This window comes from Myripristis murdjan, chromosome 17 (genome assembly GCF_902150065.1).
Source record: "Myripristis murdjan chromosome 17, fMyrMur1.1, whole genome shotgun sequence".
Lineage (NCBI taxonomy): Eukaryota > Metazoa > Chordata > Actinopteri > Holocentriformes > Holocentridae > Myripristis > Myripristis murdjan.
In genome coordinates, this window is record NC_043996.1 from 32,030,137 (window position 1) to 32,047,451 (window position 17,315).

At 41.6% G+C, this 17,315-nt stretch overlaps 2 protein-coding genes across 2 annotated transcripts in view; one reads left to right on the top strand and one right to left on the bottom strand.

Moving 5' to 3' along the window:
- LOC115375674 (erythroferrone) overlaps positions 1-2,511 on the bottom strand; it is a 12,120-nt gene extending 9,609 nt beyond the window's left edge. Inside the window, exons 1-2 of the mRNA XM_030075160.1 lie at positions 1,682-2,511; positions 792-908 (exon numbers count right to left, since the gene is read on the bottom strand). Coding sequence (XP_029931020.1) covers positions 792-908; positions 1,682-1,876 — 312 coding nt within the window. The 5' untranslated portion in view covers positions 1,877-2,511. The remainder of the gene's footprint in view (positions 1-791; positions 909-1,681) is intronic.
- A 5,568-nt stretch (positions 2,512-8,079) lies between these two features.
- LOC115375669 (gastrula zinc finger protein XlCGF57.1-like) lies at positions 8,080-14,793 on the top strand. The gene is made up of 2 exons (XM_030075153.1): positions 8,080-8,399; positions 12,655-14,793. Exons 1-2 carry the CDS (start codon positions 8,222-8,224, stop codon positions 13,803-13,805), a joined length of 1,329 nt encoding a protein of 442 aa, XP_029931013.1. The 5' UTR covers positions 8,080-8,221; the 3' UTR covers positions 13,806-14,793.
- The last annotated feature ends 2,522 nt before the right edge of the window (positions 14,794-17,315 follow it).

The window sequence follows — 17,315 nt, forward strand, 5'->3', positions numbered from 1 at the left end:
GCCAATTCTTTCATAGTTCAGGCTTTATAAGGTTAAGCGTCAGGTACTTCATGAGTCTTGTTGATGTCCTAAATAAAGAAAACATGACATAAAAAATGAAATTGGTATATTTGCTGCATTTTAATCTGCTGACGTTGCAGATGAGGCAACAATTTCACAAACTCTCCATCCAAATTATTTTATTTGAACTTTAGAATAACAACTTCTTTTTTTTTTTCCAGCTGTGCACAGACAGAGCAGAGGTTGTGTTTATATGTGTTTATATTTCACCTCCAAGAACATGAGTTTCCACCACCGAGCGCCGCGCTCTGTTGTGTTTCTTTTTCTTTTACTTTTTTTTAAACTGTGTATACTGACCTGCAGTGATATGCTGCCTGCCTCTTTTCAAGCCTCCTGAGGGTTTTTAGGCCGTTCTCCCTCACGTCTCCCTGCTAATTTTAATTTCTATCTTTCATAAAAAGTCTCTTATGTGTGTCAATAAACAAACCAAACCTCCAGGGGGCGACACAGAGCTCTAACAGTGGGCTAAACACAGTCAGATGAACAGCGGTCAGTGGGACTCGCTCTCTAAATGATATAATAATAATAATAATTTTTTTTTTTTCTGTGTGTTTTGAAAATGAGCAGCTGCTGGTTCAGAGGATCCACGTTCCTCTGAGCTCAGATGAAATGAAATCTGGAACCATTTAGGAGCAAACATGTAAACACTGTACATGTACGTGTGTGTGTGTGTGTGTGTGTGTGCAGGTGCTGTGGGTGTCAGTGTGGACAGGTGAGGGCGGGCCGCTGACCTTGGACGCCCTCCTGGACGCTTTGCTCCTCCGGTTCTCTCCCTTGTTGGAGTTCCTCCTGAAGACCAGCCAGGAGTTGTGGGGAGACACGCGGGACAGCTCCGAGGACACCAGCTCCTGCAGGACGGACATGTTCACCAGTGTGTTTTCTGCATCGTCTCTCTCACACACACACCGACACACACACACACACACACTTTGACTGAACCAGCTCCACCTCTGCACGTTATGCTGCTGCTGTTGCATGGAGAGCTGCATCATCAGCCTTTTACCCTTTTTTAAAAAATTTTTAGTCTGTTTCTGGATGTGTTTGTTTTTGGTTTCCGTGGTCGTGTTCTGTAAGAGTTTAGTGATTTCAGAAGCTTTTCTTTTGCTTTTCTTTTGCTTTTCTTTTGCTCCTCTTTTCTTGATTCTTTATGACTTTTTGCAGATTAGCTCAGGATACTGGCTTCATCGGACAGACACACCGCAGAAATGCTGCTTTTGTGATAAATGCACTGTGACTAAAACAGTGCATGTGCGTGTGTGTGTGTGTGTGTGTGTGTGTGTGTGTGTGGAGAGCAGATAGACCGGAGCAGGAGCAGTGTGGCTGTAGCTCGGCTGGCGGTGTTCAGCATTAGCGGGAGCAGTCTGAGTTACAAATTGGTTTTGCAGTGTTTTGGTCAGGATGTTTAGTTTGTCTGCAGCTTGAACTTCCATCATGCTGCTGCTGCGTTTGTGGCCGGGAAAAAAAAAGAGATACCTGCTTCAGTAAAGGTAAAATCATACCAATTCTATAGAGTGACATGTGCTCTATATGACATCCTCTTGTACCCAGGATGCACTCTGCTCGACTGCACCGACACCACCAAACTGTAATTCTGTAACTCTGCAGGACTCTCTGGACTTACCGGCATCTCGGTGCTGGCGTCGTCGTCGTTCTCCTCCAGGATCTCCTGGCTCTCTTCGCTCTCTGCGGCGTTCACCCTCCCCATCGTCCCCACCATCATCATCATCGTCATCATCAGTCCCAGGAGCAGAGGGAGCAGCGGCAGCCCTCGTGCCCCCCCGCCGGCGCCCCCTCGCTGGGCGGCCGCGGCCGTCATGCTGGAGGCCGGGCGCTGGTGCTCCTTCACGAAACGCTGTCGAGCTCTCAGTCGGCCTTCGTCGTCCTAGGAGGTTCCCATGATGCAGCTGCACCTGTGGAAGTCGTCTCTGTGTTGGCTTGGATGAAGGTTTGGATGAAGGTGTGTTGCTCAAGAGTCAGGGGCAGGAGGAAGGCTCAGTGTGGTGGTGTGTTTTGTCTCCTTTCTCTCAAAGCTCCTGCAGTGCCACTCAGCTTCTCTTCTTCTTCTTCTTCTTCTTCTTCTTCCTCTTCCTCTCGTCAGTCCTCCAGCTGACTGGCTCTCGTCTCTCGGCGTCCCTCGGGGTGTGTGTTCGTCCTCCAGCCGTGGTCACAGTTAACTTTCCAGCGTGTCAGCATGTCAGAGCCTGGCTGCCGGGGCTCAGCTGCCTGTGTGTGAGACGCTGCCAGTGGAAGCCTCTGCCACCTTGCCAGACATAAATACTACGTGTGTGGCGCAGGCAGTGTGTGTGTGTGTGTGTGTGTGTGTGTGTGTGTGTGTGTGTGTGTGTGTGTAGGAAAAGGTTCTCGGTTCTCTCTGTGTGGTTTTGGCACTGTGGGTGGTATGGGTGCTGAACACCCCGGTACCCTCCTCGCTCACTCCTCCTCCTCCTCCTCTTCCTCCTCCTGGTCTTCTCCTCCTTTGCTTTCTCCTCTCACTTTTTCCGCTGCCTCCCTCTCTTCTCGCCTCGTCTCGTCCCGTCCCGTCCCGTCTCGTCTCGTCTCGCCTCGTCTCTCAGCACGCCGGCGTCCCTCCTGCTCTGCCTTTGATGCTGCAGATGACTGACGGCGTTGGCCTTTGATCTGCGTTGCCGTCGCTGCACCTCTGGAGTGCAGAGCCTCCGTCCGTCCTGTTTTATCTGTCCTCCTCTGCTCCCAGACTCCTCCTCCTGCTCGGCCCCTCCCCGGCCCAGTCCCTCTCTCTCTCTCCCTCCTTCTCTCTCCCTCTCCCTCTCTCTCTCTCTCTCTATCTGTGTGTGGATCTGCAGCTGTCACTCCATCTCTCCTCAGGCTTTTCCCTAATGTCTCCCCAGCGTCCCTCTGTCTCTCCTTGTTTTATCTCTCCCCCCATCGCTTATGTCTTTCCTTGCCTCAGGACTTTGTTTTTCTCCTTCTTTCCACTCCCCTCCTCCTCCTCCTCCTCCTTCATTTATTTTCTCCTCTCGCTCTCCTCTCCGCTCCCCTGGGTCCTAATGCCAAAGCCGCAGCCTTGGCTCCGGAGCACAGGTCTGGGAACGTGAGTGTGTCACACCTGTGAGCACATGTCACATTTAATTTGCCATTAAAATCAAAACTCCTTTCCAGTACACACACACAGAGGGTTTGCAGTACTTTGGACACTCGCAGTACACAGACTCACATGATGTGTACTGCAAAGTGTAATGGAGGTCTTTTAAAAGGCAGTACAAGAGATACTTGTAATAGCAGTAGTACTATCATCAGTAGTACCAGCAAAAGAGTTGTAGTAGTAATAATAATTGCAGTAGTACTTACTGTGGAGGGGGAGCATCAGTGACAGTATTAACAGGATAAGTTGTAGTTCTACTAGCAGTAGTACTAGTAATGATTGTAATAGTAGTAGTAGTACAAGTAATAGCTGTAGTCACAGTAGTAACGGTAGCAGTAACTGTAGTACAAGTAGCAGTAGTAATTGTAGTGGTAGTAATGATAGTATTAACAGTAGTAGTAGTAGTAGTAGTAATTGTAGTAGTTGAGTGGTGATTTCTGTTTAATTGTGAAAAGTTGGAGGAAATACACAAGAAGTAGATATTCATCAAATAACTGTCATGTCCACACACACACACACACACACTCGCAGGCCAGATAAGCAGGGAGTGTCTGGTGGTCTAACAGGCTGATGACACTGCTTGGTGGTGGTGGTGGTGGTGTGTGTGTGTGTGTGTGTGTGTGTGTGTGAGTGTGGTGGTCAGGCTGACGACATGGCTCGGTCGTGTGTGTGTGTGTGTGTGTGTGCGTGTGTGTGTGTGTGTGTGTGTGTGTGTGTGTGTGTGTGTGTGTGTGTGTGTGTGTGGCTGCATGGCTCGGTGGTATGTGTGTGTGCATGTGTGTGTGTGTGTGTGTGTGTGTGGTGATGAAACGCTGCTCAGAGGTTGGGTGAGATTCCTTGTAACTCTGACTCGACCTGATAGGACTATCAGCCGCGCTCGGCGCCGCCTCAGCAGCCAATCACACGGCTCGCTGCGGCGTCAAGGTGAAGCGAGGCCTTCTAACATCGCTCACTCACCCTGCATCAGAAAATACTACTCACTGTGGAGTACTACACTGCTCACTGTGGAGTACTACACTGCTCACTGTGGAGTACTACACTGCTCACTGTGTAGTACTCTAAAGCAGTAGAGCTACTAATAGAAGCAGCAGCAGGAATAATTAGTTATCACAGTAGTAGTAGTGTTCGCAGTACTAATATTAGAAGTAGTAGTAGCACTATAAGCAAAAGTAGTACTAGTAGTTGATGAATAATACTCGATGAATAAATGAAATGAATTAACCCCCCTATTATGTTTGGGGTCAGTTTGTCTCCATTCAGTGTTTAACGTCTCTAAATAAATGATTAGCATCATTTTTTTTTTTTTTGCTTCATATTTAATGAGTGTTCCTAATGTAATGGGTTCTACCGGGTAAACATGAAATCCACATGATGATATGTTTTCAATGTCCTGTACACACTTTGTAACGCATCGGTTATAAATAACAAAAATCTGTACTTAGAAATAATATAAAGCCATTAAAACACCAAAAATTAACATTTCTTTCCAATTTTAGGTCAATCAGTGAGATTTTATGGTGATTTGCATATTTTTCCATAGTTGCGTAACAGGAATACTGGATGTGTAAGTGGGGGGTTATGTTTTATTTAAAGGGCTATTTAGGTCATCAACAAAGAAACATAAAGTACCTGACACATAAACTTTGGTAACAATTTTAGTTATAATAATTTAGTGGAGGTTTAAACTGCTGGGGTCAAACTGAAGAAGTAGTGCGAGTAGTCCTAAAAGTACAGCTACTACTAGTAGCAGTAATAATAGTAGTAGCAGTAGAAGTAGTGATAGTAGCATTAGTGTTTGTAGCAGCAGTATAAGTATAGTAGTGGCTGTTGAAGTAACAGTACTACTTGTAGTAACAGCAGTAGTACTAGAAATGCATTACTACTACGACTAGTAGTAGTAGTATTTACAGTTGAAGTAACAGTAGCACTTCTACCAGAAATAGAAGTAGTAGCAGCAGAAACAGTATTACTTGTGGTAGCAGTCGTAGTAGTAATTGTAGTAGTGAAGTAGCAATAGTAGCAGTAGTAGTAGTAATTGAAGTAGTAGCAGTAGCAGTATTAGTAGTAGTAGCTGCAGTAATATTTGTAGTAGTAGCAGTAGTAGTATCAGAAGAAGTGCAGTCGCAGTAATAGTAGCAGCTGTAGTTGCAATAATAGCAAGTAGTAGTATTTTTAGTAGTAGTAGCCGTTGTAGTTGCAGTATTTGTAGTAGTAGCAGTAGTAGTAGTGGAAGCTGTAGTAGTAGTAGAAATAGTGGTAGAAGTACTTGTAGTAGCAGTAGTAGGTGTCATAGTAGTAGTAGCTGAGTATTTGTAGTGGTGGTAGCAGTAGTATTTGTAGTAGTGCGAGTAGTATTTGCAGGATGTCAGTAAGTGTTATTCTACAGGCAGTACAGATCTATCTGATGTAGTACATTATACTGTTATACCATCTGTTACTCTAAGATCTATGTGACGACCTTTCACCCTGAATGATTCCAGCAGTGAATTGGATTCTCTTGAATTCATCACATGAATCACATGAATCACATGAATCACATGAATCACATGAATCACATCGGTGACGTCACAGCCGATTTTGTTTGTTTGTCACAAAATAAACACACATCCTGTCTTCATCCTGCAAAAAAGAGCCATTCGTATCATCAATAAAACTCATTACAGAGAGCACACAAACCCACTATTCATCACATCACAAATACTCACATTCATTGATCTAACTGATTATAAAATTCTCCAAATCATGCACAAAGCAATAAAACAGTTTACCTGCCAGTATACAAGAGTTGTTCCAACTGAGAGAAAATAAACATAACACCAGAGGAAACCTCATATTAAAAAAAAAAAAAAAAACACCTGTCAGAACAAATGCAAAACTCCACTGTATCTCAGCCAAAGGTGTGAAAAATGATGAAATCATCATCACCTCAACCAAACTCAAGAAAACATTCAGGAACTCAATACTCCAAAAACATGGGATGTAACAGTGAATTGTGTATTGTTTTGTTTTATTTTTGCCGTGCCTGTCCACAGTCAGTACTGCCCGAAATCGTGTTTGTTTGTAGGCTATTTGTCAGTCACATATTATCTTTTATCTTCTAAAAGTTATTTATTTATTTATTTTTCTCAACTTTCTTTTTTTTTCTTTCTTCTTCTTTACTTTTAACCCTTTTTTTTCAGGATGATTGGATTTGAGCAGAGAACAATGATTTATTGTTTTTGAGTCACACGGCCAGTGTGAAGGGACAGGACTTGAAAAGCTGGCTTCTTCCTGCCCCTTTTGAACGTGAACTATATTATTCAACTGACAGTCAATTTAGCTTTTATTTGCTCATATTGTTTACATATCATACTTCTGTTTATTCACCCCTGTCTTTTAACATGTTCAATAAAGTATAATAAAAACTAGTAAAATAAATAACTGAATAATCTGTGTGAACACCTGGTGATTGTCACAGCCCTTCTTCCTCCCATCTGTTTGTGCCGCTGGTTAAACTGGATCACGCCTCATGTAAGTGAATGGAGAAGTGTGTGTGCCCGGCTGTGTTCTCACAGTGCAGTGCTGTGAACATGAACAGGACTCTGTGTAAGGTAATAACACCTGTGCTGCTCAGTGGCTTTGTGTTACTGCAGCAGCTGGAAGGTGAAACTGTAAACTCACAGTACAAACATCACATTCTTTGACAGAGCGAGCGTCGGTTCATCCCAGCAGGCATGTGTGTTGTGAAAACTGCGGTGTGTTTGGATCAAACTGGATTAACTGCTGTCTGCATGGGCTCCCCCTGCTGGACGCTCTGTGGCCTGCAGCTGCTTCACTCAGGCCTGTGCAGCAGCTAAGAGGCAGAGCTGGGGAGAAGGTGTGAATAAAATAAAAGTAAAATAAAACAGAACTAAAGAAAAATGACATAAGAATAATCGGAGGCGACAGGCTGTCATCAGTTTGATCACTGATGACATGACAGTCAAAATGTTCTTCATCCATGTTGTCTCCTCTGTTTGTTTGTTTGTTTTTCCCTCAGGCTGGATGTGATTGTTCATTATTATTTTATAAAATTTGTATTTAACCTTTATTTTGCCAGGCTAGTCGTCCACCAATATGACTGCCATTTACAAGAAAGGGATGAATTTTTTTTTTTTTTTGGCACAACTTACCCCATACACGGGGTAAGTTGTGCCACGAGACCACTTTTTTTGGACACCCTATATTATGGAAACAGTCATGTTTACACTCATTCTGTTTGTTTGAAGAGATGCGGAACATCCTGAAATATATGCAGATATATTAGTTAGCGACAAAACTATGATTGCCTTGATGTAGTGATCCTAAATATGAAAAATGGCTCATCTTACCCCAGTCTCCCCTAAGGCCCTTTTGAACTACCTGAGAGTAACAGGATTGGAGGAAAGAATATCAACATAGTTTTTTTTTTTTTTTTTTTTTTTTAATATAAGTTAGATTGTAACCGGAAGTACATGTCACCATGATGATAAACACTCTTGTACAGTAGGTGGCGATATGCACGTATGCAAGGTGGTTGCAACACGCCAATAGCCAAGAGAAGAAGAAGAAGAAGAAGAAGAAGAAGAAGAAGAAGAAGAAGAAAGAAAGAAAGAAAGAAAGAAAGAAAGGAAGAAACTGCTAAAGTATTCTAGAGAGAGAGTCAGTCTAAAGAACGAGATTAGACGGATTGGAATACAAGATCTAACATTGGGAAGTGTATTAACTGTTGGATTACGGAAACTCATTCAATTTATGAAAGATACAGGGCTAAATAAGAGAATATAATTATTATTTATTTATCTGGTTATTTATTTATTTTATTTATTTTGTAGTGGGAATAGATAATTCTGGTTCACACTCCAGCACAGTAGGTGGCGGTAATGCACCTTAACGTTGGTTGCCACCCGCCATAAAATACAAAGAAGAAGAAGAAGAAGAAGAAGAAGAAGAAGAAGAAGAAGAAAGTGCTAACTTTGCAGAGCCAGTGGTTGTGGAAAAGCCTTTGAAGGACACAGAAAGTTGAGCAGTAGATGTGAGAGCATGTCCAGCCTGCAGGAGCTCAGGTCGCTGGTCCAGCAGCGCCTGAGCGCGGCTCTGGACGACGTGTTTGGGCTCCTGGAGAGAAGAATAGCGGCTCACGACGAGGAGCTGTGTCATCTAAAGGAGGAGAACCAGCGACAGAGGAAGCTGCTGAGCCAAGTGCGACCACACACAGCAGGTTGGTTCCATGCCAGGTGTGCTTCTGTGTTTACTGATGTACCTTTAAACTACAGGAGCCCAGCATGCGTCCTGTAATGAGCCCACACATGTCTGCAGGCTAAAGCAAAGCTACGCCAAGATTCAACACTGAAGAGCCAGACAGTCTGCAGCCTTTATTAGATACACATCGATAGGTGATGGATCAGTAGTCCAGTAATTTTAGGCCAAAACTGGGGTCAACCTAGGACAAACTGCAAGAGAAGCAAACTCAACTGATTCTGTATCCTCAGTTTGTCCTGAGTGAGGGGAAAAAAGTCCCAATAAATCTCATTGGTGGAAAGTTTTGAAAATCACCTATTTATGACCACATATTACCAAAAAACACTGTTTTTAACACACAGGAAAGGGGTTCAACATTTTACTTTCAGATATCACTATAAAAATTCACAAGTTGATTACACACACAAAGACAAGAAAAAAAGTCAATTACAAGTTCTTTGAATTATTCTGTTTACACATGCATATCACACATTATCTGATTTGATATGCGCTAATAAGGAATATAAGGAATTAATGCCAGAACAGATATTTAAAAGGTTACTATATATATAGTAACCTTGAATTAAAAGGTTACTACATAACAGTGAATTAAAAGGTTACTTTTTTTTATTAATGATTTTATTTTATTTTATTTTTTTATTAATGAAGGGAAGTGACATTGTGTTTACTGGGGGGGGGCATGCACAGCGCAGAACCACATTCATCATTTAAATGGACATGAATTACTTGTCAACAAAATTCTCATGAATAAATATTATGTTTGAAGCAGACTTTTAATTTGAATTAGGGAACAGCTTTTTTATTGATGTAACTTTCATCTGATCGTGTTGAGAGGAGAGAGGCAACAAAACAGCAGTTCAGCCAAGATGTATGGGGAGTGACTTTTTTTTTTTTTTTTTTTTTAATTAGTGAAGCAAGACAAATACATACCAAGTAATTTAACATAGATAAACATAACATGACATCACATGCATTTGTGCAGTACTACAAACATATATAGGGACAAACATTAGGCTACATTAAACAGAGGCTGGGGCATCAGTGTAAAGGATGAGCTGGTGTAGTACAACACTGTCTCTCCCCTCTTCCTCCCTCCCTTCTCTCTCTTCCTCTGCAGAATTTTAGAGTTTTGTTCCAGTGTAACCTGATTTGTTAAGATTTAACCACTGTGACGTGATGAGTTTTCTGTTTTTCCAGTTTAACAATATAGTTTTCTCAGAGATAGTTAGGGCTACCAACAGAGGTTTTGTGACGTGTCAAGTATATTCAGGTCTCCTGGTACGCACAGTGACGGGATAGGCGGATGCTGACGCTAGAAAACGGTGATAGTTTAGTGGTTACTAGTTTTCAGAAGTGTTGTACTGGTGGGCAGAGCCAGATTGCATGGAGGTAGTCATTGGTTGTGTTAAGGGTACAGTTTATATATCTGATCTAGCAGGTCTCATTATGTGCATCTTGTATTGTGTAACAGGTACTCTGTGAATGACTTTGTACTGGCGTAGTCTTATGTTCGTTAGTTCATAGACGTTCATAGTCATGTTCATAGACGTGTTGAAGGTGTTTTTGCATATTTGAATCCCAAAGTCATTATTAGTGCTGATGTGAAGATCTTTTTCCCATTTCTTTATTGGAAGAGGTACGGTGGAGTCGGTGGAAAATAACAGTTTGTATGGCCTTGACCGAGGTTTGTTTGAGTTAGCAGTTCATTTGATGGTGAGTTGGGCTGGGATCATTGTGAGTAGATAATAGATATTTGGTGTAATTATTATCTTTACAGTAGCACTTCAGCCTATGTTGGATAGTGGTAACAACATCCAGCAGCTGAAGTCATCTTCTGTTGTTTGTAATAATGGAGTGAAATTGAGATGGAATAATTCTGATAATCTATGTATCTATATATAGATATATGGATCTATAATCTATATATAGAATAGATAGATAGATAAATAGATAGATTGATACATATATATGTATAGATACATCTATCTATCATCTATCTATCCATCTATCTATATATACATATATATATATACACATATGCATATATAGATATAGATATAGATAGATAGATATGTGATAATGCCTGTGGTGTGTGTGTTCCAACCATGTTCATGCTAAAATAGTTGCTTTATTCCAATTTATTGAATAGTTGGAAAGGTTGAATTAGGTAGTGATGACTTTAATAACTCCATTAAGGGATTTGTTTGGATTTTGTAGAAATAGTAGTATGTCATCTGCATAAAAACTGATTTTGTGTGTTATGTTGTTTGTTGTGATGCTGGTGATGTTGTTATTTTGATGTACTGTTGCAGCTAATGGTTCAGTGAATAAGGCAAATAGTGCTGGCGAGAGTGGGATCCTTGTCGGGTCCCTCTGCTGAGTTTGAGTTTTTGTGGAGTCAGTCTGTTTGTAATGACCACTGCCATGCGTGTGCTGGAGAAAATTTGGATCTATTGAATGAATGATTCTCCAAAGCCAAACTTTCCTAGAGTTCTGATGAGAAATGTCCAGCTTCTGCATCTGTGATAGGATAGCTGTGTTGGTTTTGTTTCGACCGGATATGTTGATGATGTTGAAGAGGCAATGTGTGTTATTTGAGGAATGCCTGCCTTTTAATAAATCCTGTTTGATCTGGATTAATTAGGCCTTGTTCAGACTGCGGGCAAATCAGATTTGTTTCTCAAATCAGATCTTTAAGACAGACTGTCTGCACCGTTTATTTGCAGGTGATCAGATCAGAATTGTGTGGCCAGACATCACCAACCTATCTGCATGGGTTGCTATGGTAACAACGTGGGCATCAGTACCTACGTGTGCTGCTGATGCTGCTTTCCATCACAGAAGCTGCTGGTAGACAATTTAGTTCATCGTCTGTCCACAGACGTCTGTCCTCTGTGTTGTCCTCCATGTCTGTCTGCTCAGCCGCTGAGCCAGTCTGCTGCGCTTCTGTCACTCGGGATTTGACATCATCATTGTGTGTCGCAGTGTGAGTGACGTAAAAGACACTCTGAAATCCTATTTGAGTGTTGAGAGCATCGGGACTGAGGCACAGCAGAAGAAATTCAATCTGAACCGCATTTCAAACCCCCTCCAGATGTGGTTTGGATTATATTTGCAAAAATCTTATTCCCTGTGTTTTTTGTTTTTGTTTTGTTTTTGTTTTTTTGTTTTGTTTTTTTGCTGTCCTGACATTCTAAAATCAATCTTGATACAATCTGGTAATGACAAAAAAGAAAAAAAAATGGTTTGGCTTTGCAGTCTGAACAAGGTGTTAGAGATGAAATGATTGAAGTCAAATTGAATTCAAATAGAAATTTAGGATGATCATTTCACAATGTGAGCGCTATGACAGCCTCTGTCTACTAACCGACCAATAGGAATGCAGCATAAACTGACACTCTGATCAACACGACACTGGCGCTGAACCCAATGATGGAGGTAAAATGAGCAAAACCAAAACCAAAGAAGGAAACAACCAGGACCACACCCTCCTCCCCCTTCTCTCCTTTGGATTTTTATCAAAACAAAACAATATTATGTAATATTAGTTATTAAGATTAATACATTGATATCACCATTGCAAGGCTCCCTTCTTGCTGAGCTTCATTGTTTACCACTACAGCAGACACAGATGGTTTCTTGTATATTGACTTACATCATAGCTCTTTGATGTTACTGGCATGTTGTTTGTTAAACTGCACACAGGGCAAATGGGTAAACTGGTTTAAAAAAAAAAAACACACAATGAGTATTTAGTACTTATTTTTAAATGTTAAGATGTCTGTTTGATTTCATCCAGAGCTCTGCTGAAACCCTGACACTGTCTTGTCAAATGGACTGACAATGCCTTATACTTTGCTGTCTCTGTGAAATAGACACATTGTCCTGTCTGCCTGCTACAGCCAATCCAGGCAACTTCTGTGCAACCAAGCAATCCTACATGGAAATAAAATAGAAAGACAACAGATTAGACTTTGCTAAATGGTGTTTCCCCTACTCTTGTAGACAGAAATCATTCAAGCAGTGTGTGCTGACCCAAAGCAAGCTGGCAGAGAGCTTTCTACTTTGTCATTTGCCAATTCATTCAAGCACACTTGTGGGATTTGTGGCAACAAAGAAATTCAGGCTCTGTTATTTGGTGACCTTCACTGTTAGGGGCCAGATGTTGTTTTAGGGTTCAATGTAACTTTAAATTGTGTGTGTCTGTATTTCAGAGTTTTCCCAGCAGCTGCTGGTGAGTAAAGAAGAGGATCCCTCTGAGCAGCAGGAGTGCTGCCCCAGTCTGAACCAGGAGGACCTGTGGACCCAGCTTCAAGGGCTGCAGGAGGCTGAAAGCAAGTCCCCCTTCACTCCTGTCCCTGTAAAGACTGAAGACGATGAAGAGAGAGCTCAGTCCTCACAGCTTTGTCAAAACCAGCCTGAGGAGAACAGAGAGGCCGAGTCTCAAGCCAGCATCTCCACTGAACAGATGAAAACAGAAGCTGATGGAGAGGAACCCGTCAACAATTCAGATCCAGCTGCTGATTTCCAAGCAGCTCGTGATGGCCACTCCTCTGAAGCTGAGACTGATGACAGCGATGACTGGACAGAGACTGGAGAAGCTCAGTCAGGTTTAGCCCTTTTCAATGAGAACACATCTACTAATGTTGAAGAGAAACTATATTCCTGCTCAACGAGGAAGAACACAGGAAAGGAAGTACAGCATGGCTCTGTTTGCAGTAAAAACTTTTCACGCAAAAGAAACTTAAAAAAACACACAGTGGTTCACAAGAAAGAGAAACCATATAGCTGCTCAGCCTGTGGCAAAGGTTTTACGGTGAAATGTAGCTTGGACACACACCTGAGAGTCCACACAGGAGAGAGACCATATAACTGCTCAGTCTGTGGTAAAGGTTTTATACTGAAAACTAACCTCAACGCGCACATGAAAATCCACACAGGAGAGAAACCATACGACTGCTCAGTCTGTGGTAAAGGTTTTTTAAAGAAAACTAACCTCAACTCGCACATGAAAATCCACACAGGAGAGAAACCATATGACTGCTCAGTCTGTGGTAGAGGTTTTATACACAAAACAAAGTTAGAAAGACACATGAGAGTCCACACAGGAGAGAAACCTTTTTCCTGTTCAGTCTGTGGTAAAAGGTTTTCAGGGAAATTTAACTTGGACACACACCTGAGAGTCCACACAGGAGAGAAACCATATGACTGCTCGGTCTGTGGAAAATCTTTTACACAGAAAGCGAGCCTCAACCTGCACATGAGAATCCACACAGGAGAGAAACCGTATAACTGCTCAGTCTGTGGAAAAGGTTTTACGCAGAAAGTAAACTTAAAAGTACACATGAACGTCCACACAGGGTAGAAACCGTTGAGCTGCAGTGTGTGTGGAGGAACTGTGAGCAGGTGGTTGCGTGTGTTGGTGAGAGCAGCAGCACATGTAGTGTTTTTCTAGCTGACTGTTGACTTTAACTGTGGGATGTGGCAGCCGGCGTGCATTTTGAAGTCTTGAAAATGTTCACCCAGAAAGCTGAAAAATGGATAGCCTTGCTCCAGGACAGGAGTCTAGTGTGTCAGAATAACTGCTCACAGCTGAGCATGAGCCAGCAGTCTTGCACAAATGTCATTTACTGGCAGTGGCAGAAGTGATGCTGCCACCTGGATATTTAACCTGTATAATTCTCTTCAGTTCCACATTGTAACACTGGACTTGGAGGCCAATATTATTACCTCCGCCAGCCGAGTTAGATCATCTTTTCAGCCCACATCCTCTCTTTGTTTGTTCGCAGGATATCTCAAAAGGCTATGAACAGATTTGCTTGGACCTTTTTAATATGTATATTGTACTGGGTGGGTAAGGGTCTGAAAAACAATACATTCACTATTTCAACATGTTTCATTATCGTCATTTCACCAGTAGAACAAGATTTGCCTGGAGGAAAGGCAGATGATGTGCCGAGGAATAACTTATTAATTTTTCACTTTCTTTTTGTTTATTTGTTTTTGTTTTTGTTTTTTTTCTAGATTTCAGATGAGCATTCCTTTGAGACTCTTAGAAATGTTAGATGTGACAGACTGACCAATGTGTGGCTAATGTCCAAACCAGTCTGGTAGCTCATAGGGTTTGCACCTATAGTTCCCAGTTTGCCTGTTTTGAAATTCTGTCCAGTTAGAAATCTTGGAAATTGCACCTTTAACAAAATCTGCACTGTGGCTGTTAATGTCACAGTGGTGTTTTGGACTTTATTCCAGTATCCCAACTGCACTTATTTTATTTCCATTACACTTTGTTTTGAAACACAACAGGTGTTTATAAAGTGCTGTGTCAATAAACATGATGACGATGATGATGATTGTTTGCCTTCTGTTTCAATTTGTGCTTTTTTACACAATAAAAGTTGACTCGACCCGAACACGTTGGCTCAGACTCACATGACTTCACTGTTCCAGCAGGTTTGAGAGGGTCGGGTTCTGTGCTGCGGTGGATACATGGAGTTGAGCATTAAATGGAAATGTAAATGTTCTTTATTTATACAGCCCTTTACAACAATAAAATAAACTTAAAATGTCATCATGCTACTGGGTTCTAAAAGCCATCCTAAACAGATAGGTTTTTAGATTTGAAGAGGCCCAGGTCAGAAACCAGATGCATTTTCAGCGGGGAGCCTGTTCCAGAGCCTGGGAGCAGCAACAGAGCAGGCTCGGTCGCCCCAGTGTTTGTATTTTGACCTGGCCACTTCCAACAAGAGTTGCTTGGACGACCTCAAAGCTATATCTTATTGCCGGAGTCTGTGTGGTTTCCATGGCAACACGAAACGTGTCACCGAAACCCACAGCAAAAGCCGCTGTCAGCTTTGTTAGTCTGCATAATGGACCGTTTTGTTGTCAGTTTTGATTTTTTGGCGACCTAAGTTTGAATAAACGGCTGAACAAGGAAGACAAGACAGAAGAGAAAAAGGAGAGATACGCGAGAGTGACGAGTGAAGAGCTGGATCAGCTGGAGAGGTCAGGAAATGAAGCCGGTACGGCCCAGTCAACGTCTTGGGCCGTCAAATGTCTACAAGACTACCTGACAAACACCGGGCAAACAGCTGATTTCTCACCTGTAAGGAAAGAAGAGCTAAACAAGATCCTCCGTGAATTTTATGGAGCTTTAATTTCTATGATAAAGAGAATGAAATGCCTCAGAGGATTCAGCACCACGGACAGTACCTGCTGAGGCAGATTCAGCACCACGGACAGTACCTGCTGAGGCAGATTCAGCACCACGGACAGTACCTGCTGAGGCGGGTTCAGCACCACGGACAGTACCCGCTGAGGCGGGTTCAGCACCACGGACAGTACCTGCTGAGGCAGATTCAGCACCACGGACAGTACCTGCTGAGGCAGATTCAGCACCACGGACAGTACCTGTAAGATTTTCCACGGAGATGTGCGGCTATAACTCTGTTGTTTGTTATCAGTTATTAATTAGCCTATTAATCGTTATTAATTTGTTCAGTCTTTATGAGTTTCTTAGGCCATTGATTTAATAAATTTGTCAGTTTTCTTTGCATCTGTACATTGAAATGAACATTTAATAAATCAACACATCTGTGAAAACTGTGCTCTTTATTTCAGAGGTAAATTGATAACAGCCTGAAAAGGTGATTATATAACTCTGTTCAGCCTTAATGTGACTGCTTACTGTTACTTTTGCTGCTTAGCCACATTAATCAGAGCTGACGTTAAATTGGAGTGACACACCCCCAGCTGAAATAAAACATCTGCCGGTGAGTTTATGAAAAGACAGATGTTTGTGGCACCGACACTGGAAAACAGTAGCCTGCATTTAAATATAACTGTTAATATTTGGTTGGTTGTAGATAAAGATCATCTGTGTTGGTGAGTCGCTGTCACAGCACCTGTTAGATTAAAAATGACTGAGAAGTCGGCAGAAGTATAACTATCAGTCCATGAATTTTTTTTTTTTTTTTCCCCCAGCGGATATTCAAGTTACAACATGATTGAGCTAGCAAAGCAGTTTTATGTTATGTTTGGTATTTATTCAGTTTCGGGAAATTAAGATTCATTCTTGAGTCATGGAAACTAACGCACATGGATGTGTTATGAATGCGTTCATTTATGCAGTTAATGTGAAGCGTAACCAAATATTGGCCTAATAGGAGAGACTGCCTGCTGAGAACAGAAGTAGGCCTACAGCCGAATGACCTTGTTAAAAAGTGTATTATTTAGTTGTTAAATAAGTGTTTTTATGGCGTGTTGCAGCTTGTGTTTCCCAATGTATTTTTACTGAAAAATGTTTTACAAACATTGCACTTTGTAGGCCTAAATGTTGTTTATGTTGTAATTTGTTGTAAATGTTGATCCAAATAAAATTGCTTTGATAGCAAAGTGCTGTGTTTATTCTGTAATTATATGCATGTAAAATTAACCCTCTATGGTACGCATTATGATCCCAGTTGGTAAACAAAATGTTTTGGGTATTTTTTTGTCTTAAAATAGACCAAGTAAACATAATCAAGAGACATTTTCAAAAAATATTATTTTTTAGTAGTTTTTAGGGTTTGTTACCATACGGCAACACTGTACGATAGTGGAAAGTAATGAAAACAAGAGAATTTTATTTAAAATTGTAATAATGTTTATTTAAAAACTCATGTTATAGTCTCAACAATCCCCAGTAGCCTGAACAGTTAAGAATGCATCTCATTTGAAAGTAAAAACCATTTAAAAAGACATTTTTCATCGTTTAATTTGATTTTTTGGGTTAGGGTTGCCAGCTGCTCGTTTTCTTCATCACTGAATCCTAATTCATCTTCACTACCATCTACTAGGAGGGCTAGTTTTGCTTTCTTCCATGAGGAACCATAAA